Source organism: Exophiala viscosa (genome assembly GCF_022695815.1).
Source record: "Exophiala viscosa unplaced genomic scaffold EDD37scaffold_1, whole genome shotgun sequence".
Lineage (NCBI taxonomy): Eukaryota > Fungi > Ascomycota > Eurotiomycetes > Chaetothyriales > Herpotrichiellaceae > Exophiala > Exophiala viscosa.
In genome coordinates this window covers 776,745-801,315 of record NW_026944353.1, presented here as the reverse complement: position 1 = coordinate 801,315, position 24,571 = coordinate 776,745, and the positions used below count along the sequence as shown (strand labels likewise).

Genomic DNA, 24,571 nt, shown 5'->3' with positions numbered 1-24,571 from the left:
TTGGAGTCTGGGCAGCGAAGATCTGGAAGAGAAGAGTGTTGGACAAGTTGAGGAATCACTTGATACCCCTGGAGGTACACAACCCTTTTATAGACGCAGTCTTCAGCTCATGATCCAAATCTTTGCATATCATGAGGCTGGACCCTCGGTTTGATAGAGGAGAACATGCAGAGATAATCTTGATAGACAGGGATTACCACGAGGAACAGGGAAGATAGGCACGACGGCGACGGTCGAAGGCCCGCCGCCACGTTTAGAGCCAGGTCGAGACCGGGGAAGATGATCTGGAGCATAGTTTCAGCGACCCATCATGGGGGAAAGTTACAGATACACTAAGATAGGGCACATATTGGTGTGATAGTGCCGGAGGCATAGTCAGCGTGCCGACGGCGGCGCCTACGATATTGGGCCACGTGCCGTCTCATCGCTTACAACGCTTACAATACCGCCGACGGCGCCCCAGCCAAAATGGTGCCTACGGTCGCCGGCCCATGAAACGATACTGCAAAAGTGGTACGGAGCTAGCCAGTTTGGAGTCTCAGTGCCTATGGCGTTATCTGTTTATCAGCTTGCGCACTCAGTTGGGTTCTTCTCGTGTAATGCAATGCTACCGTCCTCATCATCTCTTGCAGACTGGAGCCTCTAGTGGTCTGGAATGGAGAATGACCGAGGAGAGGAAGGAATGATCGCCGACCTTCGTTGTTGCTACATTTGATGGATATAAAGGCATGCGCTTCCCACGGAAAGTGTAGGTCTCAGCATCAACATCGCTCTGGTTACTACATTGAGTGACTTCGACACCAAAGACAGTCATGGGCGCTCTCACGGATCAAGCAGGTGTCCTCACCATCGAAGCAAAGCCTTACCCCTTCACATTTCCCTTGAAAAGCACAGCTTTACTTGTCATTGATATGCAGCGCGACTTCATCTTACCCGGAGGCTTTGGAGATATCCAAGGTGGAAACCTTGAAGCTGTTCAGGCTGCAATCGCTCCTACCAAGGCTTTACTTCAAGCCTGCCGCAATGCAGGAATCCATATCTTCCATACAAGGGAAGGTCAGGTACCTTCGTTGGCTGATTGCCCTTCTTCGAAACTCATTAGGCAGGCCGCTGCTCCTGGCAACTCTCAGCACTTCAAAGTCATTGGTGACAAGGGCGAAATGGGCCGCTTACTCGTTCGTGGAGAATACGGTCACGACATAGTTGATGAGTTACAACCTCTGCCTTCAGAAGTGGTTATCGACAAGCCAGGAAAGGGGTCTTTCTGGAACACGCCCATTCTGCACAAGCTGAAAGCAAAAGGCATCACTCACATGCTCGTCTCGGGAGTCACGACCGAATGCTGCTTCTCGACTACGATCAGAGAGGCTAACGACCGCGGTTTTGAAGCCGTGGGCATTGTCGAGAGCACGGCCGGTTACAACCCGTCGTTCAAGACTGCTTCCCTTGACATGCTGTCCTGGTCACAAGGACTGTTCGGGTTTGTGGCAAATCTGGAACCTGTGCTTGACGCGCTGGCTCCATGGCAGAGGCAGACCCACGGCGTCAGTACACCACCACAAACCCCACCTGTCTGGGACGGCAAGTTGGCGATCCCCAACCTGCAGACTTCTTACCAAAAGGGAGTGTCTCCACTGGTTGTGGTCAATGAACTGTTTGACCGTATCGAAAAGTACGATGCCATCGATGCAGCCGTTTGGATCAAGCGCCAATCAAGAGAAGATGTTCTCAAGGCTGTTGAAGAGTTCGTGCAGCGGTATCCAGACAGGAATGCACTACCGCCGTTGTTTGGAATACCTTTCACGGTGAAGGATAGCATCGATGTGCAAGGCATCGAGACGACCACAGCTTGCCCGCCACTAGCTTTTGTAGCCACGAAGTCTGCAGCCTGCTATCAGAAAGTTATCGATGCAGGTGCCTTATACCTGGGAAAGGTTAACCTAGACCAGTTGGCGACAGGATTGAGTGGTTGTCGATCTCCCTACGGAATCACTCATTCAGTGTACAGCAAAGATCATGTGTCTGGTGGTTCGAGTTCGGGAAGTTGTGTCAGTGTTGGCGCAGACTTGGTACGTTGTCCGTGCGACTTGTGGTAGTAGTGTCATTTTACTGACCGTATCATCAGGCCACATTCTCCCTTGCGACAGACACCGCCGGATCTGGACGAGTTCCAGCAGGACTCAACAACGTGGTAGGCTATAAGCCAACTCGAGGTTTGGTATCCTTTGAAGGAATCACACCCGCTTGTCTTTCCCTTGATTGCATTGCTTTCACCGCAAAAACTGTTGAGGATGCGAGAACACTATGGCAAGTGTGCGAAGGTTTCGACCTCAACGACCGCTATGCAAGAGACACATTTCCCGCCGAAAGGCACGTCAACTCCCTGGGGAATCAACGAGAGGCGTTTCGCTTTGGCATTCCTCCACCGGAGATTCTCGAGGTCTGCTCTCCGACTTACCGCAGGTTATTCAACGAAGCAGTCCAGCGCTTGCAGAGCATTGGTGGCATCTTGTGCCCTGTCGACTGGACTCCCTTCCAAGAAGCAGGAGACCTACTTTATTCGGGCACGTTTGTGTCTGAACGACTGGCGAGCTTACCTGATGACTTCGTCAACAAGAATCGAGAGCACCTGCACCCGGTCATAAGGGAATTGTTCGACCAAGTCATAGCCAGGCAGAGTACGGCAGCGCAGGTATTTCGAGAGCTCCAAGCCAAAGCGCTGTATACCCGACAAGCGACTGCGCAGTTCGCATCTGCAGATACCGTTGGCATCGATGTGTTGATCGTCCCCACAACCACTGAACATCCGACGATCGCAGCGATGCTGGAAGATCCCATCAAACTCAACGCCAAACTCGGTACATTTACGCATTTTGCGAATGTGCTCGACATGAATGGTATAGCGGTGCCTTCCGGGTTCTATTCAGCGGGCGAGGCTGGCCCCCGGCTACCTTTCAGCATAACCTTATTGGGGGCTCGATGCAGGGACAGTGAAGTCCTCCGAATAGCTTCCCATTACCAGCAAGACGTCATTGCGCATGATAGCTGATTCGAGATGAAAGATCCCCATCACACCGCTGTTTGACGGCGATAGGGACGGCTTGACTGTGAAGGTCTGAAGACCTGATCCATTCATTACCTTATATTTCGGTGATATTTATGACATGCGACAATGAGGGTTTGGATTGATAAAGGAATGCCACGGACTGATCACAACGAGGCCTGCCCCATTCAGCCGCACAAATGATAAAATCCCACCTTTATCGTAATCCGAAAGGGGCACGGCCTATCAGACGGTTGTTCCTTATCTTCGCGGACCCGAGAAGCCTTGCACTAAGACCTCTTCAACGACACACGGTGGTAAACTCTTACTCAATCAATTGCTGCTGCTTAAGTGACAGTGACCAGGATATGGTTGAGTCCCCTAGTAGCTGCACGGATCATCGTCCAATTTGAGACTACTGGTATTCCCCGGGCCATCATGTCCAGATCTGCCTCTACCACTTTCAGGTTAACCCCGACTTGTTAGTTGTTACCGACAACATCCAACACAAATGAGAGACGCCTATCTTTATCTTCGACGTGCCTCCGCCGACGCCGACTCGACAGGCCTTCGCATAATCAGAAACGAAAGCCACACTCTGTACTCCGCCCATACTTGGCCTTCGGACTATCAGTCGTGATGCAGGCAAAGCAATAATAAGCAATCACTCCTCGGTACTGATATGCTCCCGCCTGGACTTATCACCTGTGGCAGTCAAGGCCATCATTCCCGGGCCAAACCCACATAATAATCATGCTCTCGACGATGTCGCATTCCTATCAACCCGAAACTACGTTTCCAGGTCTCCCAGGCACTGGAAGCGGCAGTCTGAGCGCTATGTCATCTCCCGTCTCTGGTCGCGTGGGTGACAATGGGTCAGCGACCAACTCCGTGGTCAGACCTGATCGGCCTTGCGATGCATGTAGACGTCGCAAGAGTCGCTGCGTCATCAATTCCGACTCGACCGCCTGTGTGATGTGCCAGTTCCACTCACAACCATGTACCTTTATCGAAGAAGCAGCTCCGAGGCGACGAAAACAGACAAATCCTGGTGATAACAGTGCCGGGTCCATGTCTCGCCAGAGGCGATCGTAAGACCCCTCCTCCCTTTTCGAGAATATCGGTCTACTCCATTTCTGGATATCTTTGGCATCTTCCTATCAATCAAGCTAACCAGATAACAGAGGCTCCGATGGCAACGCCCCACGACGGCCATCTGCAGAAGCTGGCCCTGTTATCGTCGACGATTACGCGAACTTGGCTGGTGAATCGCTACTGAAAAAGACTCTTGGGTACGTCTATCAGCCGTTTGATATCTTCTAATGCCCTTTTTAACCTCTCCCTCCCCATGGCTGACCATGTCTGGCTGCAGTCTTCAAAACCACCGATATGCAAAGTATATCGGCCCGACCGACGAACATGACTTTGCTTTATTAGATCTAAGGTTATATGACGACCTCAGGAACGAAGCACCTGCAGATCTAGGGTCGTTCCGCAAAGTCGGGCCGAACGAATTCTTTCATCAGTATGCCGATGCGGATTCTCCCAGTTATGTCGGCGAGGTCGAGATACTCGACAGGATTGAGCGTATTGTCGCTCCCCATGGTGAAGCTCTGATCAGACTTTATTTCAGAATTGTGCATCCTAGCTTTCCCATCTTACACAAGAAGGTGTACCTAGAGAAATATGGCAGGACACATCGGGAATTTTCCCCACCATTACTCGCCGCCGTCTACATTTTGGCGCTGAACTGGTGGTCCTACAGCTCCGAACTCGCAAGGTCGGCCAAACCGGATGTTGCCCAACTTGAAGACATTGCATACAACACATTGCAAGATGTCTCCCAACGAGCAAAGTTGTCGACCGTCCAGGCAGGTCTTTTACTGCTTCAACGACCGGGCAGCAACCAGGCCTGGCAACTCACATCCCAGCTCGTCGCCATTGGACAAGATCTGGGCCTGCACCTCGATTGCACAAACTGGCGAGTACCAAGCTGGGAGAAAGGACTTCGAAAACGGTTGGCATGGGCACTGTTCATGCAAGATACTTGGTCTGCTCTGATCTATGGCCGACCGCCGCACATCTCCGAGACGAACTGGGCCGTCCAGCCTGTCATCGGCAGCGACTTTCCGGAGAGCGCCGCAGACGAGGACGAGGAAGAGGGAAGCACCGAAGTCGACAAAGGTCGCACGCTGTTCAGTGCCATGATTGCGCTCACGAAAATGCTGGCAGAAGTGCTGGAGAAACTCTACTCACTGAAAGCGGAAACTGAGGTCAAGAACTCGTACGATACAACCAAAGCCATCCTCGAGAGAGCCAAGCCTATCCAGCTAAAGCTAAGGTCGTGGTATGCTGAGATGCCGGAAGCACTTCGAATGGATGCAACAAGAGTGGGCAAGCTGAGTTCAGTCGGCTATCTGCACCTGGCGTATTTTGCGACGGAAATCACTTTGCACCGGCGCATCTTGCGCTCTTTGTCGCACAACACCGACCCATATCTAGTTCAGATATGTCGCTCTGCAGCCAAGGCGCGACTCATCAGTGCGATGGACTTTTTCAATCGCCTGAAACCCGAGCATTTGCAGTCGTTCTGGTACTTTGCCTCCAAGTTCAACTTCGCGCTCATCGGCACATTTGCCGGACTATGTTTCGTCACATCGGTGAGTCAAGAAGAGGCCGAGTTCTACCAGAGACGACTGCTAGAGTACCGCTGGACGCTGAGGGTGTCGAACAAGAGCGCCGAGTTCCTGGAGATTGCCAGTGGAATTCTGGAATCAGCGGTCGGGTCTTTGTTGAAGGCTGCCGACTCAATTGACAGTCGGGGCTTCTCGTTTCCTATGCTTCAACCACATGCAGAGGATGGAGACGCTTCCATGGACCACGAGAATTTTTCTCCTGTTGCTGAGTATGGTTACTACGATACTCAGATGGAGCCCTGAGATGATCAGGTGAAAGCATCCTTAAGACGACCTGGTCACGCTCGTTCTTTCTTGAACGACCGAACTGATCTTGGATGAGAGTTGATATCCGGCTGCGCAAGAACTGGTGGAAGGGTTAGGTAGGTGTCAACAGCATTGTCGCTATCGCTACCACCGTCTCTTCTCAGTGCGCGGACTTGACCGGCAGGATGCCTAAGAGCCTCCGGAATTGATACCCGCGGCGCCAATCCGAATGAAAAGGGCACAAAACAGCCAAGCAGCGACTTACATACGCCCTTTGACGTTAGAAATCGCAAGTCCTTTCTGGGCAGCGCGAGTCATTTTGACATCATTGCTCTTCTTTGTCAAATCTTTCAACACTTCTTCTCTCAAACTCCGCCGTTCCTCAGACGTCCACACAGGGGCAACAGACACAAGGCAACGCGATCAAAATGTCCACGACAACACAGACCCAACTCCGGACATCCCTGCACTCAAACGATTATGATTTACAGCCCATCCCGACCGAGGGACTCTCATCAATCAATCCAACCCCCCAGGAAGCATCTTTTGCACTATCAACTGCAGATGCAGACACAGAAGCCGACCCCGAACCGACCAACGTCGCCAATGTCGCCCCAGACGGCGGCTATGGCTGGGTCGTTGTCGCCTCCTCTGCCCTCTTAACATTCTGGTTCAACGGCATAATGGCATCCTGGGGCGTGATTCAAGCGGCCTTGCTCCGCTCCAACCTCCGCACAACCTCAACATCGACAATCTCCTTTGTCGGCACACTCGGCCTCGCCGCAACAGTAGCCTTTGGGTTGTTCGGCGTGCGCGTAATGCGCCTATTGGGCGGCAGAACAACCGGGCTCGTCGGCGTCGCGTTCCTCTCAATGTCGCAGATCCTCTCAAGTTTCACCGTCGGCAACATCGGCGGGTTATTCGGCACGGCAGGCGTGCTCATGGGCCTGGGCTCATGTCTCTGCTATTCCCTATCCAACACGATCCCAACACAATACTTCACGAGTAAACTCGGTCTTGCCTCTGGACTAGTCAAATTTGGAGGAGGCGTCGGTGCCGCGGTTCTGAGTGTCGCGCTGAACGCCATGATCGACCGCGTCGGCGTTGCCTGGACGTTCCGTATCCTGGGCTTCATGATTCTGGCGACAGGTGGGCCAGCGGCCTGGTTCATACGAGAGCGTGTACCGATCGGGACTGCCGCCTTTCTGGATCTGTCTATGTTCAAGAACCTACCGTTCACGGCGGTGTTTTGCGCCGGCGCAATCGGCACGTTCGCACTGTTCGTTCCACCTTATTTCCTGCCTCTGGTCGCGCAGACTATTGGCCTGAGTTCTACGACCGGCGCATCGCTTGTCGCCGGGTTCAACGGGTGCACTGCCATCGGACGGCTATTGTCGGGATGGGGCTCAGATTCCGTGGGACCAGTCAATATGTTTCTTTGCACTTTGGTGCTCAATGCCGTGAGTATGCTTGCTATTTGGCCTTTTTCGGATAGCTTGGCACCGCTGATCGCTTTCGCCATGCTGAATGGACTGGCGAATGGGGCGTTCTTCACGCTGTATCCTGTTGTCGTGACGAGCACGGCGAGCAGGATTGATAGCAGGACTAATAGTCCGGCTGTGGCTATGGGCATGGCTATCACGGGCTGGACGGGTGGGTATTTGCTGGGTGCGCCGATAGCAGGATATCTTCTGCAAGCGGAGGGCGTGGGCATTGGAGCATTTTCTGCGAGTGATGCTACAGCTGGGAAGGACATACCGACGTCCATGGACCCGTTCCGCCCGGCCATCTTTTACGCGGGCGGTGTTATGCTCGCGGCTGCAGGCTTTGTTCTGGTTGCTAGGATGAAGTTGGGCCAGGGGTTGAAGCAGAAGGTCTAAAGCCCAGGGTCAATGAACGATATCTTCTGGTATAAGGCTACAAATCAAGGCCGTAGTGAATATAAAATGAGACCAACGACCGATACATATCGTCTTGTTGTCGGTACCAATCCCGCATACATGGCGCATGTCGTTGTCTTGCGGCCTTTGGTAATTCCTGTCACGATTTGAACGCCTATCAGTAATTCCAGACTCATCGGTGTTCTCAGCAGATGAGCAAAATGTAGGACAGTGCTGTCAAAATGCGACAATCTGGTCAGCTGAACGCCGAGAGACAGGTGTAGAAACGCCAGAGTTAGTCGCTCAAGCCATCATCGACTCTTGCCGCATGTGGCACATGTTTGTAGCACCAGTGGAGATGGACTTGGAGAGATTGGTCGCTTCAGAGTTTGAAGAACAACCCATGGGCCATGGCAACAGGTCGAAGGGCTCTGCATATCGATTGGTTCCAAGTCTGTCACATAATCCAAACCCAAGTGTGTCTCAGGAAGTGCATCACATACTCCGTACAGTAGTAAGAGACTACTCCCGCAGCGAGTGTGCTGCCGCCGTCGCGCCTCAAAGGTCAAAGCGGCGGCCACTGCCGAACAAAGAGGATCCCTCCAAGGCTTCTAAGCTTCCTATGGACCTAGGGTTCCCACCTGCATGGGCCCATTATTGCTCTCCCGCTGGGTTCTCTAGCCCCTGGGACCCCGAATTCTCATCGCTTTCCCTTCCATTTGGCTTTCTGTACTATATTGCATGCGTCTGCGTCTGTTCTGCAGTCAGTCTTGCATCTGCACCACCATCCTCTCACCACCCGATTCCCGAGGCACTGCCTGCTGTTGCCCAGCTTCGGACAAATTGCTGGACCTGCATTTACCTGGTACAACATCGGCCCTGTGGGCTTGTGCTTGTCCAACTTCACCCTTGGAGAACGCGCCCACCGCTGGACACGGTTCGCGTCGTTTTTGAGTCAACACTTACCGCCCGTTGGGGGCTGAGACAAAAGAATATCAACCAGCGCCGTTAACCTCGGACTGCAACGAGGCTACGATACGGGAACCGCTCTCCAGTCAGAGGCTGAGCAGGCAGCAATATAAGTCGGTGTGCATAAGAGATGGCGCAGGCAACCCAGTCTATAAAATGCGTGGTGACAGGTTAGTCCTCCGGCGCCAAAAAAATGGCCGCCTCATTCGATTTTGGGATGGGGGAAATCAAGATCTTCAGGCGTCATGTTATTCTGACACGGTGCACTAGGTGATGGTGCGGTGGGAAAGACCTGTTTGCTCATATCCTACACGACCAATGCCTTCCCTGGCGAATACATCCCGACCGTTTTCGACAACTACTCTGCGAGTGTCATGGTCGATGGCAAGCCTGTCTCTCTCGGTCTATGGGATACGGCCGGTCAGGAAGATTACGACAGATTGCGCCCTCTCTCCTACCCTCAGACCGATGTCTTTCTGATTTGTTTTTCTATTGTTTCGCCTCCCAGTTTTGACAACGTCAAAGCAAAGGTAAGCGAGTCTCCATATGTACACACAACGAGCAACCAGACTGACGTTCCGTGTCGGAATAGTGGTACCCCGAAATCGAGCATCACGCCCCTGGCGTACCCATCATCCTGGTCGGCACCAAGCTTGATCTAAGAGAGGACAAGGCTACGGCCGATAACCTGCGGTCGAAGAAAATGGAGCCTGTCTCATATGAGCAGGCTCTTGCAGTTGCCAAAGAGATCAAGGCAGTCAAATATTTGGAGTGCTCGGCGCTGACACAACGAAATCTGAAGAGTGTCTTTGATGAGGCCATTAGGTGAGGCACACCGCAAAAAGTACTGAGTACAGCATGCTGAACAATCTTCGTTAGGGCCGTTCTCAATCCTCGCCCGACCACGACCAAGAAGAAATCGAAATGCACCATTCTCTAGGAGGTTTTTGACACAGGTGCTGATTTTGGAGTTCGCAAGCGGTCACAATCGAATGCATTGCGGAAAGCGGACGTAGACTTCCACGCTTCGCTGCCTCTTTTCCCCATCAGTATGCTATTTGTCGGCAATCGACACATATGCAGTTCAAGGTCGGATTGCGGGAAGATATCCCTCACACGACTAATCAAGCTGCAATTGAGCTGGGAGATGGGCGTTTTATACATGGCATGACCCAAAATCTTTCCAACCATGCATCACTTTTCAGACAAAGTAACAGGTTCTCAAACCCGCGGGTCAATGCTGATCCACATCAATGAGCGATCAATGTTGCATTTGCCTCAATCGACTTGGGTGAATCGCACCGTTGCCTGGACCGCCTGACTCGCTCGCTCCAGCAGCATTTGCACCGGTGCCAGGAGCTGCTTTCTTCTTGTGTGCCGTTTTCTCCTTCTCTTCCTTCTCCTTGGTTCTCTGTCTCGCCCTCTCCTCGTCCAGCTTTTCGTTCTTCGTTCTTATCTTCGCCTTACGGTCTTTGCTCTTCCCTCCTCCTCCGCCGGCCGTCAGCTCGACATTGATCTTCCTGCCCTTCTTCCTCTCGTCGTGCGTCGGCTCCTGACCGTCCTCATCGCCAGTTTTGCCTGACGGGTCGAAGATCGAATGGTGGTACAATTTGAGGCACGTCTTCATTTTGTCGTAAGCATCAAACTCCAAGAACGCAAAGCCTTTGGAGCGTCCGGTTTGCTTGTCCGTGGTTAGCCGCACACTGCTCGGTGCAATCTTGATGAAGTGTTGCCGAATCTGATCTGCCGTCACATCGTAGGGCAAGTTGCCAACGAAGACGATGAAACGAGCCTCGGCCTTCGGTTTCTCCTTCCCACCTGGCTGTTTCTCCTTCTTTGACTTCTTCTTGGTTGCGGGTTGCTCTACTATTGGTTGTAATGCATCTGCGCGCTCTTGCTCGTTGCCCGCTGCGTTCTCGATCAAGTTACCCGCGCCGTCGGCTTCATCGGCTTCCTCGGTGTCCTGGGTGTCTGCATCAGGCTGCTCTTTCGTTTTCCGCTTCTTGGTAGATCTTCGTTCCGACCGCTCCTGTCGAGACTGGCCTTTGGACTTGGACTTCTTTACAGGCTTCTGGCCGTCGGCGGCTTGCGACGCTGAGCCTGCGGAGGCTTTGTCGCTCGTAGGGGCCGGTTGCGACTGTTCAGCAACATTGTCCGATTCAATCTGGTCTGCCTTCCTCTTTTTGGCCATGATAGTATTCAGCAACTCACTCAGCAAGCGCAACAATAAATGCAATGATCATAAGAAGACGCAAATGGTCGACCCAAAATTTTGGTCCGAAATGGCTTTTCTGGGAATGGTGAAAAAGTATCTGCGGCAAGTCGGCTGCTGGTGCACGTCATGCCCCCGACGAGTCCGATGGTGGGTTTTGGGGGCGCTAGTCAAGGCCCAATGCAGCGTCCCATGTTGCTGGAGACGCCCCGAGATCGACTTCGACCACATACTCGACTTCAGCTTTGGAGGTTGCCTTGGCCTTGTGCCTCAAACACCAACGTGTTCTGAATCTCCCAGCGTATGCCTGTCGCTTCTTCGTTGCTTCACCTCCATTCCCAATATGAAGGTGCGATAGGCCACATTTCCGCACCACCCCCCACGTACGAGCGGTGCTGCTCCCCTCCCGCGACCTCATCATGGCCGTCTATGCCTCCCAACTCGGGGCCAAAGGGCCATTCGCAACCACTGCTCCTCCCACGGTGCCGACCCATGCGCCGCCTGCCGGTACATTCCTCCCTGGCACAAAAGTGCAGGTTGGTGGTCACAGAGTCATCATCGACCGGTACCTGTCCGAGGGCGGCTTTGCCCATGTCTACGTTGTCACCCTGCCGCGCCCCGTCGATGGCAATACGAAAGCGGTACTGAAGAGGGTGGCAGTCCCGGACAAGGACAATTTGGCCAACATGAGGACAGAGGTTGAGACCATGAAGAGGCTCCGGGGTCAGAAACCAATCGTGAAGTACATTGATTCTCACGCCTCTCAGTTGAAGGGCGGAGGCTATGAGGTCTTCCTTCTCATGGAGTTTTGCCAGGGTGGAGGTCTCATCGACTTCATGAATACAAGATTACAGAACAGGTTAACCGAGCCGGAGATATTGAAGATATTCACAGATGTGGCCGAGGGAGTGGCTTGTATGCACTATTTGAAACCACCTCTGATGCACCGAGATATCAAGGTCGAGAACGTGCTGATAGCAGGGGTGGGCTCATCCAGGATTTTCAAGTTATGTGATTTTGGTTCAGCGGCCGTTGCTAGGCCAGCTGCGACAACCGCTGCCGAAGGGCGTTTGATCGAGGATGATATAAATCGACATACCACTCTTCAGTATCGGAGTCCAGAAATGATAGATGTCTACCGGAAACAACCGATCGACGAGAAGGCCGATATATGGGCTTTGGGAGTATTCCTCTACAAGCTCTGTTATTATACTACGCCGTTTGAAGAGGCTGGACAGATGGCTATTTTGAATGCGCGATTCAAATTTCCAGGCTACCCTCGCTTCTCAGATGAGCTGAAGCTATTGATCGCTTCTATGCTCCGTGAGAAACCCTCGGAACGACCCAACATATACCAGGTGTTACAAAAAGCATGCAAGATGGATGGTCGCGAGCTCCCTGTTGACGATATCTATGCACGACGGACACAATCGGAAGGTCGCAAAGACAAAACCCTCCCTCCGCAGCCTTCGAGCACCAAATCCAGAGCTGGTGCAACGCTATCTCCGCCTAAGCAAGACGCTGCTCCTGTGATTCCTCAAATCGAACCTATGCGTCGCGGACGACCGACAAAACCTGTATCCCATCATGGATCAGCCAAGCCGAGCCCGTCCCCTTTACGCATCATGGACACCGCAGATCCTTTTGCCGTTTTGGATGGCAACAAGCCTTCGGTGGAAGATGAACTTTCTCATCGCTTCCCAACGCTGGATCAATTTTCCTTGATGACCGACAAGGGCCAGAATTTCGCATTCGACCCCAAGACCGAAAAGAAGCCTGATCCTCTGGCTCAGAGAGTGACAAATGCTCTGGCCGATGATGCTTTCGCCAGGCCGCCAAGTCCAGTAGAAGTCAACGCAATGGGCGAGAAGCCTGCTACAGCTGCGAAGTCCCAGCATGTGCTAGAACACAAGAGGTCTCTTGAGTCTCAGAAAGTCTCGACACGGACAAATGTGCCTCCAGTGGCAGCACCGAAATCGTCCATGGTGTCTCAAGGAACCATGACGTCCGATTCAGCTGAGGCGCCGAAAGCAAAACCATATACGCAACGGCCTGTTCAGCAAATTCCTCTTGCTGACCATCCTGCAAGATCATCCAGTCTCAACCAAAATTCGGCCCGGACCCAAAAGCCCGACACAAGCCAAAGCGGCTCGAGGTTGGCGAGCCTCCTGCGAATGGACGCCTATCGATCCCAACTGGCAGACGATTTCGAACCCAGATCTCCCACGTCTTCTCGACCATCACTGGAAGGCGGTCGTCCTTCTGCTCGTGATCTTGGCTCCGGAGTCCACAGGTCTCAGTCATTGAACATGAGGAATCGACCGGTCAGCGTTAATATTGGGGCAGGGCCGACGCATATCAAGGACCGCGAAATCAAGCCGCTTGACTATGAAACGATGTTTACCAGTGCGGAGCCTGAGATGGCTCCGTTGTCACATGCAGAATCGGCGACGAACATTACATCTGACGTGGATTTCTTGAGAGCTCGAGAAGAGGAAGAGAAAGAACGCAAGCATCACCATAAACGACTGGGTAGTGGGTCTAGACACAACAAACGTGCCAGTCTTCCATCTATAGGTATTTCTGGTACAACGAAACTCATAGCAGGCAAGTTTGGAGATGCGTTCAAAATGTTTGAGAACAACGATTCGAATAATCATCATCATCGACAACGAAGCGACTCTCCGTCCGGAGAGCCTATCAATGGCCTGACGCCGATTGCTGGCTCCGAGGCTACAGACCTTAGTGATGATCGACAGCCATTCGACGAGACCGAAGATTTGTCGCCCGAGATGAGGCGCGAACTAGAGAAGCGGAAACTCGAAGCAGAAGAACGCAGGGTTACCAATGCTGCTGCAGAGTACAGACAGCGCGTGGCCGCCCGAGGAGGTGGAAATGCCGGACAAGCCAAAGCTGCCTCGATACAAAACCGAGTGCAGTCGTTGTTGGGCGAAGGTGACAGGCCAGCCCAGAAGACTGCCACGGGGTATGGCCGATACACAGCGTCTACAACGCCGCAAGAAGGCCTGGGTGAGGGACCACCGGGTTCACCATATAAGGTGCCTGGTGGTCAGGCCAGTGCACTTCACCACAGTGTATCTGCTCCAACATCCGTTGTCGATCTTTCACAAACCACTTCCCGCACTCAAAGACCCATGGCACCTCCCAAACCAAAGGTGCTTCGGTCTACTGCTGGCGATGCCGGCAGTATGAGAGCCAGCCAGGAAACTGCTGCTGGTCCTGTGGATGAGGACTGGGAGGCGAACTTCAGCAAAAAGTATCCCAGCCTTTCTGGACTTGAGATGGTGGAAACATCATTGACTGGGCCCAGGCCGACTCCCACTATACGGACGAAGGAAGTGTGAAGTGAATTGATATGACGTTCGACAAATGTAGATGTAAATATATGAGTATACCTTAGGCATCACTTGGTACAAAGCAGGTGAAGTGAAAGTGAAGTTGGAAGTGCTTGTTGGTATGGCAGTATTCGCGCCTGCTGCCTACAGAGACCGCCTCTCAATCTTTGTCCTGACTTCAACACCGTCACTCATACAAACCTGAGCCTCACTCTTCCTACGCTTGTGTCTACTGTGCAATCTCTTCAATTTCTCGGTTCTCATAAGGAGATACTGACAGGACAACGATATCAAGGTTCAAGAACATGGCGCCGAGAGGCCGTGTCATAATTCTGCGACGTGGGGCGGCCACTGCGGGCGATCGTGCAACCAGCAATAACCACGACGAAGCCCATGCGCCACAATCCAACGGCAATGCAGGTCCGAGCCGAATCCTTAGCCGTGGCGGTGGGGGAGCCAGAGGACGGGGACCAAGACCGAGAGGCCAAAATGCTCATTCTCAAAATGTCCATCAACATCAACAACAGCTATCCACCACTACCCAGCGCTCTACCACAATACACCTTTCTCCCGAAGCACTGCGAGAGTTCCCCCCAGGATCCTGCGGCCCATTCATCACACTCAAGCTCAAGAAGCGAGACCAGCAAGCAGTGCCGGGTTTTCGCAAGTTTTTCTCAGAGTCACCACCAGTTTTGTCGTCAGGCGATACATCGTCGCACACAGATCAAGGACCCAGCCCAGAGACTCCAGCTCCGGATCATTCCTCCCCTGATTTCGTGCAGCTGGTTGATCCTGCGGATACAGATACGGCGGATCATCAACCTTCACAGCATACTGTCGACGTTGAGCCCCCAGCAATCGTCGATAACGACAACGGCAACAGCCTTGTACAAGGATTTGCGACTACCGGTACTGGCGAACCCGACCTGGGTCCCCAGAACTCGGCAACCACAATGGCCCCCGTCAAAGATACATCCAGCGTCCACCTAACCATCAAAGACATAATCCAACATCTCTCGGATATCCAATTCCAAACGCACGGCTATGTCCCCGAGACTCAGGATCTGATGGTCGATAAAATGACCGACCTCGCACAATCACTCGCTCGTCTACAGTCTTTGACGTCCACAACAGCAAGCCCGAACAATCATGTCCACAGTATATCCATTGCGCCTGAGATCGTGGACTATGTCGACGATGGACGCAACCCCGATATCTTTACTAGGGATTTCGTGGAGAATGTCCAGCGCGGAAATGCTGTGATCAATGGCAAGCAGCAGGCTTTCAGGGATTTTACGGAGATATATGCGAAGGCGCTGAAGGATGGTGTGCCGGGTGTGAGGAGGCAGGTTGATAGGGTTATGGAGAATGCTGGATTCGAGATTGAACACGGCGATGCGGCGAACGGGGCAGGACAGGGAGAGTCACATTCATGAATGGAACGGATGGTATGCTGCGGACTAGTCTGTTCTTCAGGAATGATTTAGTTGACGAGGAGTATTGGTCAAAACATGCATAGCGAGATGAAATCGTGTGCTCACGAGTACGGCGCTGTTAGGGTGATTGGGTCTGGGCATGGCGACATGGGTGTTTATCAAGAGTTGCTCCGGATTCGCAATGGCAGTCATATTGCTTTCTGCTCTTCTACTAACACATGATCAACGGAGTACGATTCAGACGAGGCTAGGGTCAGACAGCCAATATCGGAAAGCGCAATAAGGCTGGGGGACAATCCGTTGGTGGCAGGAGCGCGACGGCGTGGGCAGTATAGGCAGCGCCGTCGTGCAACCGGCCCTAACAGGCTAGTAACAGCCCAACCCGTCGAGCTTTCTTCGTTGAGTTGCCCCAGACACGCGTGAATTGAATTGAGAGTCGAGAACCGAAAAGAGTGTCCAGTCCGCGTTTCTTGCCTCAAGAACGGAATACTGCGTAGCCTCACCATTCTTCCTTATCCGTCCGACCTGCGGGCTGTACCGGTCACAGCCATTTACAGTAGTTAGTGAAGAGTGGTCCCCCAATCCCTATCTATTAGGGACTAACTTAAGCTTCAGGTAAGCGCGTAATTGTGGTTGACGCCCTGCAGCAACCCGCTGGGTCCTGCCAAACCCGTCAACTTGTCCTTGGTGCGCCAGACCCCGCACTTATCAGTCGGCGAGTGTCGCTGGCTCTTGCTCAATTCAGAGACTTTGGAGTGCCGCAGTCATTACAACCTGGATTCTGAAGCTTTCCAAGCTTATCTTCATGCCAAATTCACGGTTATTCGGGGCACTATCAGTAAGAACAGCGTAGTCTGCCGTTACCGATGGCGCGAGCAGGCAAGGAGAGTTCTATGCAGAGGTGGGTAGAATGCACATCTCCGAAGCCAGGTGTCGTAGGTTCGAGCAGGGACTACCGGAGTTCTTATGAGGGCGCATTCGCCATATTCACATGGATGGCAAGTCCCAACGACGCCCCAGCTGTTTTATAAGACACCGGACTGGACTTTGCATGCATTGATAACTCTGACAATCAAGTGATTCACAGAGAGAATACACAGTCGTCAACGTCGAGTCAAACCAATCGCGAAAATGGTCGAGGTCAAGACCCCCCAGCCTTTCAAAAAGGCCCTTTGGTTCTCTGAGGAAGAGTTCGCTCAGCGACGACAGAAGGCCTTGGAGCTCATGAAACGAGAGAACCTGGATGGCTTCTTGATAACCAAGCAAGAATCCATGTACTACTTTACCGGCTATGATACCACTGGCTTTGTCTTCTTCCAAGCCATGTACTTCCACAACGACGGGTCCTTGAAATTGATCACTCGACTACCGGATCTCCGCCAGGCTCTCTACACGTCCGTCTTGGAGGAAAAGGACATCGTGATCCGGTCGGACGATGCTTCTGCGAACCCAGTTTCCTTGGTTCCCGAAGTCTTGAAAGAATACGGCATCAATTCTCCTTCCAAGCGCATCGGCTATGAACCAGATTCAGTCAGCTTGCCTCTACGCGTTGGCAAGTTGCTGGAAGAATCGGTAGAGGGAGTGTGTACCTTGGTCGACCATAGCTTCCTGTTCTCTATGGAGCTGCGCCTCGTCAAATCTGAGGCCGAGTTGCGCAAGATCCGGAAGGCGGCCTATCTTGCCGACTTTGCACACGCTCGCGCACTGAAAGTGGCCAAGGCTGGGGCATACGAAGGTGACGTGTGGCGAGAGCTCGAGGGTACCGTCTACGAAGGCGGTGGTGATAGTCCCTCTATGCGAAACGTCCTTGTGGCGGGCAACAAAGCCGTCCTTACACGATACTCGACCGGCCGAGACAAGATCGACCGACAGCTGACTCTCGAGCACGCCGCTGTCTACAAGCACTACCACTGCTGCCTAATGCGGACTACCCACTACGGCGGAGTGACCAAACTGGCACGACGAATGTTCGAAGCCAACGTCAAGCAGATGAAAGAGGCTATGGAAGCACTCAAGCCCGGCCGCGAACTCGGAGACGTGTTCGAAGCGTATGCTCGTGTAAGCGCTGAATACGGCTTCGAAGATGGACGACTCAACGCCTGTGGATACAGTTTGGGCGCCACGTTCCCGCCCAACTGGATGGATTACCCCATGTTCGCTCGAGGTCAGAAGATCATCGCCAAGCCTGGAATGGTCTTCTTCATCCACATGATCCTGTTGGACAAAGCCACAGACACGGCCACCTCGTTTGGACAGACCGTCGAGGTCACTCAAGACGGGTGCCGCGCCCTTTCCAAGTTGGCCCCATACATGACGCGGAAACAGACCCTCGCGGCCTTCAAGAAGATTCGAAAGGAAGACTACGGCTTCACCTCCGCCGAAGAAGACGAAGGTGAGAACATTCAAGACGTTGAGTTGTCGGACGGTGATGTGGATGCGGACGATTACGAGATTGAATATGACTTCAGCAACTACCAGCCGGCGGCAAACCCAAATCTGAAGGCTTAGACCTCTTAAATATAGTGATGGGGCAGCCATAGTCCCATGTCGTAGACACTTGAGACTATAACGAACAATGGAATCGACATTTTTTGAACACTGATCCCGATCGATACCTCTAACTACAAAACTCTTCCATAGTCGACTTGAATGCGTCACTGAGTTGGCGCAGCGACTCGACCTCCACCCACTCCTTCTCCGAGTGCAATCCATATCCCCTGGGACCAAGGATCACTGATGGAATATCCACGTCCGACAACAAAGCTGCATCCGTCCAATACTTCTCTGCTCGGATCGTGATCGAGGCGCCGCCCATCGCCGTCGTCAAATGCCCCTCCACCAACTTGATGAAAGCATGGTCGCGTGGGAGATAGTAGGGCGGTCGGAAGAACGTGCTGCGAAGCTCGTATTTGAAATCCGGCACCGTAGCCACCGGGTTCTCGAGGATGACTTCCAGCTCCGTTGTGATGCCTTCTTGCGTTTCGCCCGCAATGTTTCGTCGTTCGATGTGGATTGTGCATTTGGCCGGATAGGACGCCACTTCCTCGCGGCCCTTGATGATTCCGCAGTGAATGCTAGGCGCACCGGTCTCCGGTGGATTAGCCTCTTTGTCGAAGCGACGTTGGAGCTGGTGGGCGAATTTGTCTAATTCGACGAGGAAGTACCCGGCTTTGGCGATCGCGTCGATCCCTAGGTCTGGTCGTGATCCGTGGGAAGCTTTCCCATGGATGTCGACTTCAAAGAGCGCGAAGCCCTTGTGCGTGTTTATGATGTCCGTTCCCGTGGGCTCGGCAATGATAGCGGCGTCGGCGCGCCATCCTGCTGCCAGCAGCTGTTCGGTGCCGCGACTTTCGGATTCCTCGTCGGCGACGGCCGCAAGAATCACGTCGCCTTTGAGATTGAGGGTCTTGGCGTGGAGGAGTGCCAGCATAGCGGCTGCGAGACCACTCTTCATGTCGGCTGTGCCGCGGCCGTACATGTTGCCGTCGATGATTTGGGCACCGAGGGCATCGCCATCGTAACCTAGTAGAGTTACGGTGTCGATGTGGCCGTTGAACATGAGGCTCTTGCCGCCACCGGAGCCCCGTACGATACCGACGACTGAAGGTCGGCCCTTGGTCTGCTCGATCCAGTGAGTCTCAATGTCGCGGTGTTGAAGCCATGCGTTGATGTACGTCGCGATCGCTGTCTCACCGGGACCGCCAGTGGAACCAAAGTCTGGGTTGGAGGAGTCGATCTGAACAGGCGTTTGAGTCAAAGCCACGACCTCTTCGATTGATACATCCTTAGGGGCTTCGGCAGGCATGATGAGGTCGTAGCGTGCGTGAGACTCGATGTCGAGTGATGAGGGCTGTTAGCCTTGTAGATACTACAGTATGTGAATGTTTTGATGTCCATGCCTGACTGAGTAGCCTCGTGAAGCTAGCTCGGCCATTCATGGTCTGGTCCTCTCAGGCCTGTTGGACCCTCTGAGGCGGCCAAAGACCTCGTCAGACTCTCCTGGTTGGTGCTCCTTGATGAGAGAAGTGTGGACACGCACGACGTGCAGCCCCCAATCCAGAACCCAGATGGACTGAGGATGGAGGCTGTTTGACGATTGAAATGACGAAGTGAGACTGAGGGACGACAGACCTCAATCAGCGGTAATGTCCAGGGGCTTATCATTTCATGGAAAACTCCGCACTCTGTGATAGATCTGCGCAAGACGAAGCCGTCACACGCCGTCAAGTCCGGGATTTTCCATTCGTGCCTTTACTCTCTTTTCCCCAATCGCTTCACGGCAAGCCGGTTCCTAGAAAAAGTGGCACCGCCTGAAGGGCAGTACATCGACCATTCAATTGAAGTTTTGCAGGTTCGCGACAACGGGTTCCTTGACAGCAAGCCAGTAGCGATACACGATAGAGCTGATGGCCTCCTTTCTGACAATGCATAAAGCTCTATCGTTATGTGCGAAGGACTTCGAGACGACAACAAGGAACAATACTCATTTGCACCTGACGAGCGACACTGGTCAGACCGTGCCACTTTTCTGGAAACAGGCTCGCGACCAAGGTTGAAGTTCTGTGGCAAGAATGTTGTTGTGGAGGGGGGATGCTCAAGTCTGCCACGCTCCACCTACGTGTGAGCTGGTTAACCAAGGCCTGGAGAAGCCCGAGGAGCCTGAGCTTCCATCCCCAGACACGAATTCATGGGCATGCCCAGCTCTTTCACCATTGGCTTGTGCCACCGCCAACAAGGACTTGAGTTCGGCTTTGCCCGGCCACAACTCTACCACCCAGTTTGGTCAGCACTCCATTGTGTGCCTCTTGTTGTTCTAATGTGATGTGGGATCCCAGACGTTTGGAGAGACTTCAAGAGCGATATGTGCATAGTGAAAGTAAGTCGCGCTGAGGCTCGGCGACGTCTTTTTCCAGTCGCCATCAGCCCCTTTTTCCGCAGCCTTATAATCTTGGAGTAAGGACATGTTCTCTGAGTACGCCTGGAAGATAGATTTTGTTTTATTCTCGTCCGTCGCGATGCGTAACAAGATCCTGTCTCCTGGGTTATTCGCTATGTACACAATATATAGATACCTAGGCTGACTGTGGCCTTCGCCCAGAGAGCTCCAGGCTGACGAGACGTCGATACAGGGGTGATCTGACCATCAAATACCATAGTCCCTATACCAATCATCATGACTCGTCGAGAAAAACACCCTTTGCAGCCCTAGAAGAGGTCAGTCTGCCATCTTTTACTGAGGAAGAGAGAGAACATACCAAGCCGGCGTACAATAACGTTTGGGCGCCGACAATCCAACATCACGGATAGCTTGCATCTCTCCTTCTGTCAGATCGACGAGTTTGAGATTGTCGGTCATTCTTCGGGGTGAAGTCTATCATCGACAAATGATTATCAGTCCACTGAACTCGCGATTTGTCTCTTTCCGAGCATGTATTGACAAGAACTCACCGTCTTCGGAATGACTCCATAGCCCCTTGCCAAAGCCCAGTTGATCAACAAGTTGGCGACGCCGATGCCATTTCCTTTGCTTTCAGCCAGTGTTTTCAGCTTTGGGTTGGTCAAAACCGTGCTCTGCGGACTTCCCAGTGGACTATATGCCACGACTGCGATATTCTTCTGCCGGCAGAATTCGATTACCTTGTCCTGCGGCAGTTGCGGGTGGATCTCGATCTGGTTGACCGCAGGGACCACACTGCCGGCCTCGAGGGTTGCGAGAGATGCCATGTGCTGCAATTGGAGACGCCAATCGCGCGGACTTTGGATGGATATTTGCGAAACGCACTCTCCATTGATAGCCACGTGTCTACAAACGTGAAAGGCGAGGAAGAAGTCCCAGTGTAGTAATCGGGGCTGCCATCCGGCAGCTTCGGGAGTTTCCAGTCATTTCCTTCGGGGTTCAAGGGAACGGGCCTGCAATTATGAGCACACAATGCCCACATTCTGAGCTTCTCACTCACCAATGCATCAGCCAGAGATGCCGATAGTCGGTCCCCAACTCTTCGAGAGTTTCTTCAAGGGCCTCCTCAGCCCTCGTATGCCTTGTGCTGATTAACTTGTCGCACAGGAAGATCTCAGATCGAGGAACACCGGATTCTTTGATCCCCTTTCCAATTGCACCTCCATTTCGATATTGCCAAGCGGTATCGATATGTCTGTAACCCAACTGCAACGCCGTTTTTACAGCTAGTCCTTGATAAGCCAGGGGATGTTGTGAGATCAGTGTTAGCCATGATCATCAACATACCTTCACTGGCAACTTGATCGGTCGCCGTCCACGTCCCCAGGCCCACTAGCGGCATCCGGGCGCCGGTGTTGAGCGTCGCTGCTGGTACTTTCCCCTCATCATTCCTCGAAGATTGGGAACAGGTCGTCTGGCAAAATAAATGCAACACTGAAAAGCAAAACGTCTGTTAAGAGTTCATCTCCTTGATGTCGCAGATTGAAAGAGCCTTGCCGCAAGGCCATCGGCCTCACGAGGCTAGGCACATCGAAGCCGATGCTAGAGGTCGGATTTCCCCGAAGACTGGCTTCGACGGTCGGCTATCTCCAAGCGGACGGTAGGTCAAGAAATAGTTGCCCTCCGATTTGCTGCTGCCCATGGGGACAAGAAAGGGTCTTTTAATTCATATTGATATGCTCATTATGTAAAGCCGGAGAATATGAGGGCGGTCTGTGTCTGTCATTGCAGAATAGGAACCGTTGGTGACAGAAGGCGGACTTGAAAGCAGTTCTGGGAAAATGCACGAACGTGGCCTCACTTACTTACGCTTCTACTACGGATAGAGCCAGAAAACCAGCAATCAAGCAGACGGCAAACGGTCCTTGAGGGACATTGCGAACAGCCAAGCTGGTAAAGCAGGAAATGAGGCATTCTCAAGATATATACCAGGCAGTATCTGTCGCCAAAGTCTAGGGGAAATGGGGGGTTTGTTGGTGCAAGCCTACACTATGGGCGGTCAAGGCCATTCTTATAGGGGTCAGGCCTGGCACACGAGGCCTACACTAGCCTAAACGCGCAGGGTGGTCTTCCATGCAAGCAACTTTCAACTAGAGCGAGTCGCGGAGCAGTTTTCCCCGACCTTGGCGTCATCGAGCTCGGCGTTGCGTGATCCATCTGTTGCACCTCGAAACCTCACGTTAACATCAGTCACTTTCCCTGTGCCAGGAGACATTTCTCTGGACAGAAGGGCATCTTCATAATGCAGGCTTCACCACTTCGTACCCTCCTTTCTCGGCGGCTGTGTTGCTGCCAGCCGTCCCATCTACCATACCATCCTAGCTCGGTTGGCCGCCTTCTTTCAACCAGCACCAAGTCCAATGCCTCCCAAACCGCAACTCCTTTGCCGACCTACGGGTCATCCGAACTGCTAAAACGCCGTTATCAGAAGCGAACCACGCCGCAAGATGATGCAAAGACGGAGCGAGCACAAACCATAAAACGCATGAAATTGTCCGGTTTGGGTATCGCATTCTGTACACTGGCGATCTTTGGCACAATCGCCCTCTATCCCCAGGAGGGACAGAAGAAGCAAGCATCAGAAAAGACTGGGGTTGTTCAACTCGACGCTGCACCTTCTATAGCAGGCACTGTCGAGATTCCAAAGGACGCAGAAGGAGAAACAGTTCCGACTGGTACTTCCACAATTCCAACCTTCCCCAAAACCATATACATTTCGACCGACGCCCCCAGGTCTACCCCTGCTGCGGCCAACGAAGGAACACAGAAAGATGTCGAGTATCACTTGGTCGGTCTGGGTGTTCGTACAGTGTCTTTTATCAGCATCCAAGTTTACGTTGTTGGATTGTACATTGCGGTCAGCGACATTGCAGGTTTGCAAGAAAGACTAGTCCACGCGGTGGCTGATCCTGTTGCGACGACATTGGTGCCAGGCGAGAAGGGCCAATTACGAGAATTCCTGCTGGATCCTGATCACGGCGAAGAGATATGGAATGACATTGTCAAGGACGGCCAATTGCGAACGGCCTTCCGCATAGTGCCCACCCGCAACACCGACTTCATGCACCTGCGCGATGGCTTTACGCGAGGCATCACGGCACGCAGCTCTCATTTCGCAAAAGACAAGCAAGATCTTTCCTTCCAGGATGAGACTTTCGGTAGCTCGCTCAATGACTTCAAGCAGGCATTCGGTGGCGGAGCCAGGAAAGCCCTGAAGAAGGGAGAAACCCTGCTGCTTTCGCGAGATGCTCAAGGCAGAATGACAGTGTGGGAAGAAGACTTGAAAGGTGTCCGCTTCAAGATGGGAGAGGTCGCTGATGAGAGAGTGGGAAGACTACTATGGCTAAATTACCTCGCCGGCAAGACGGTAGCCAGTGAACCCGCCAGACAAAGCGTGATTGACGGTGTTATGGAGTTCGTTGAACGGCCGGTCGGCACAGTCGCTACGCAGGTGCTATAATGTGTCAACCCAAGCAATCAACAGCGTACGCGAAACGACTTAGCAAGGAAATCCCCAGATGCTTTTGTATGAACAGGATTGCTGTCAAACATCTTTCAGTCTGTACATACTTTCGGACCGCTCAAAAGTTGTTTTGCCAAACAACTGATTCTGGTTCCTGGGGTCCGGAATTGCGCAGCAGGGCCTACTTACCTCACATCTATTGTCTTCTTTGACTGTGATTTTATCAATGATACTGACAAACAATCCCCATGGCTATATAGCTGGGACAATCCTCCCAGGTGAGTTTTGAGGATCACGCATGCATTCACTCTTC

At 52.8% G+C, this 24,571-nt stretch overlaps 12 protein-coding genes across 12 annotated transcripts; 9 read left to right on the top strand and 3 right to left on the bottom strand.

Moving 5' to 3' along the window:
* The first annotated feature begins 467 nt into the window (after nucleotides 1-467).
* Nucleotides 468-3,423, top strand: EDD37DRAFT_15526 (amidase signature domain-containing protein). Its single transcript, XM_062809685.1, has 2 exons — nucleotides 468-2,069; nucleotides 2,126-3,423. The coding sequence occupies exons 1-2, from the start codon at nucleotides 813-815 to the stop codon at nucleotides 3,047-3,049; spliced, it is 2,181 nt and encodes a 726-aa protein (XP_062674534.1). The 5' UTR covers nucleotides 468-812; the 3' UTR covers nucleotides 3,050-3,423.
* On the top strand, nucleotides 3,391-6,198 carry EDD37DRAFT_15084 (transcriptional regulatory protein). Its single transcript, XM_062809662.1, has 4 exons — nucleotides 3,391-3,464; nucleotides 3,530-4,134; nucleotides 4,228-4,335; nucleotides 4,416-6,198. The coding sequence occupies exons 2-4, from the start codon at nucleotides 3,797-3,799 to the stop codon at nucleotides 5,980-5,982; spliced, it is 2,013 nt and encodes a 670-aa protein (XP_062674533.1). The 5' UTR covers nucleotides 3,391-3,464; nucleotides 3,530-3,796; the 3' UTR covers nucleotides 5,983-6,198.
* EDD37DRAFT_15436 (MFS transporter, MCP family, solute carrier family 16, member 10) lies at nucleotides 6,198-8,029 on the top strand. Its single transcript, XM_062809684.1, has one exon. The coding sequence runs from the start codon at nucleotides 6,414-6,416 to the stop codon at nucleotides 7,863-7,865; it is 1,452 nt and encodes a 483-aa protein (XP_062674532.1). The 5' UTR covers nucleotides 6,198-6,413; the 3' UTR covers nucleotides 7,866-8,029.
* On the top strand, nucleotides 7,957-9,012 carry EDD37DRAFT_15200 (uncharacterized protein). The gene has a single exon (XM_062809670.1). The coding sequence runs from the start codon at nucleotides 8,194-8,196 to the stop codon at nucleotides 8,875-8,877; it is 684 nt and encodes a 227-aa protein (XP_062674531.1). The 5' UTR covers nucleotides 7,957-8,193; the 3' UTR covers nucleotides 8,878-9,012.
* EDD37DRAFT_644433 (rho-like protein rac1A) lies at nucleotides 8,965-9,774 on the top strand (the record flags this gene model as incomplete). The annotated part of the gene is made up of 4 exons (XM_062817515.1): nucleotides 8,965-9,004; nucleotides 9,105-9,364; nucleotides 9,427-9,659; nucleotides 9,714-9,774. 4 exons carry the CDS (start codon nucleotides 8,965-8,967, stop codon nucleotides 9,772-9,774), a joined length of 594 nt encoding a protein of 197 aa, XP_062674530.1.
* A 321-nt stretch (nucleotides 9,775-10,095) lies between these two features.
* EDD37DRAFT_644432 (uncharacterized protein) lies at nucleotides 10,096-11,025 on the bottom strand (the record flags this gene model as incomplete). The annotated part of the gene is made up of 1 exon (XM_062817514.1): nucleotides 10,096-11,025. One exon carries the CDS (start codon nucleotides 11,023-11,025, stop codon nucleotides 10,096-10,098), a length of 930 nt encoding a protein of 309 aa, XP_062674529.1.
* A 240-nt stretch (nucleotides 11,026-11,265) lies between these two features.
* On the top strand, nucleotides 11,266-14,559 carry EDD37DRAFT_15045 (AP2-associated kinase). Its single transcript, XM_062809659.1, has one exon. It carries the CDS (start codon nucleotides 11,466-11,468, stop codon nucleotides 14,409-14,411), a length of 2,946 nt encoding a protein of 981 aa, XP_062674528.1. The 5' UTR covers nucleotides 11,266-11,465; the 3' UTR covers nucleotides 14,412-14,559.
* On the top strand, nucleotides 14,560-15,932 carry EDD37DRAFT_15046 (transcription factor subunit Med10 of mediator complex-domain-containing protein). Its single transcript, XM_062809660.1, has one exon. It carries the CDS (start codon nucleotides 14,708-14,710, stop codon nucleotides 15,836-15,838), a length of 1,131 nt encoding a protein of 376 aa, XP_062674527.1. The 5' UTR covers nucleotides 14,560-14,707; the 3' UTR covers nucleotides 15,839-15,932.
* A 723-nt stretch (nucleotides 15,933-16,655) lies between these two features.
* On the top strand, nucleotides 16,656-18,431 carry EDD37DRAFT_614881 (peptidase M24, structural domain-containing protein). The gene is made up of 2 exons (XM_062815563.1): nucleotides 16,656-16,739; nucleotides 16,926-18,431. The coding sequence occupies exon 2, from the start codon at nucleotides 16,970-16,972 to the stop codon at nucleotides 18,344-18,346; it is 1,377 nt and encodes a 458-aa protein (XP_062674526.1). The 5' UTR covers nucleotides 16,656-16,739; nucleotides 16,926-16,969; the 3' UTR covers nucleotides 18,347-18,431.
* On the bottom strand, nucleotides 18,432-19,965 carry EDD37DRAFT_614880 (acetylornithine deacetylase). The gene has a single exon (XM_062815562.1). The coding sequence runs from the start codon at nucleotides 19,641-19,643 to the stop codon at nucleotides 18,456-18,458; it is 1,188 nt and encodes a 395-aa protein (XP_062674525.1). The 5' UTR covers nucleotides 19,644-19,965; the 3' UTR covers nucleotides 18,432-18,455.
* A 1,044-nt stretch (nucleotides 19,966-21,009) lies between these two features.
* EDD37DRAFT_603558 (2-methylbutyraldehyde reductase) lies at nucleotides 21,010-22,137 on the bottom strand (the record flags this gene model as incomplete). The annotated part of the gene is made up of 6 exons (XM_062814662.1): nucleotides 21,010-21,043; nucleotides 21,094-21,209; nucleotides 21,287-21,565; nucleotides 21,595-21,748; nucleotides 21,796-22,021; nucleotides 22,083-22,137. The coding sequence occupies 6 exons, from the start codon at nucleotides 22,135-22,137 to the stop codon at nucleotides 21,010-21,012; spliced, it is 864 nt and encodes a 287-aa protein (XP_062674524.1).
* Nucleotides 22,138-22,961: 824 nt separating this feature from the next.
* On the top strand, nucleotides 22,962-24,509 carry EDD37DRAFT_14991 (chalcone-flavanone isomerase-domain-containing protein). Its single transcript, XM_062809658.1, has one exon. The coding sequence runs from the start codon at nucleotides 23,038-23,040 to the stop codon at nucleotides 24,253-24,255; it is 1,218 nt and encodes a 405-aa protein (XP_062674523.1). The 5' UTR covers nucleotides 22,962-23,037; the 3' UTR covers nucleotides 24,256-24,509.
* Nucleotides 24,510-24,571: the final 62 nt, after the last annotated feature.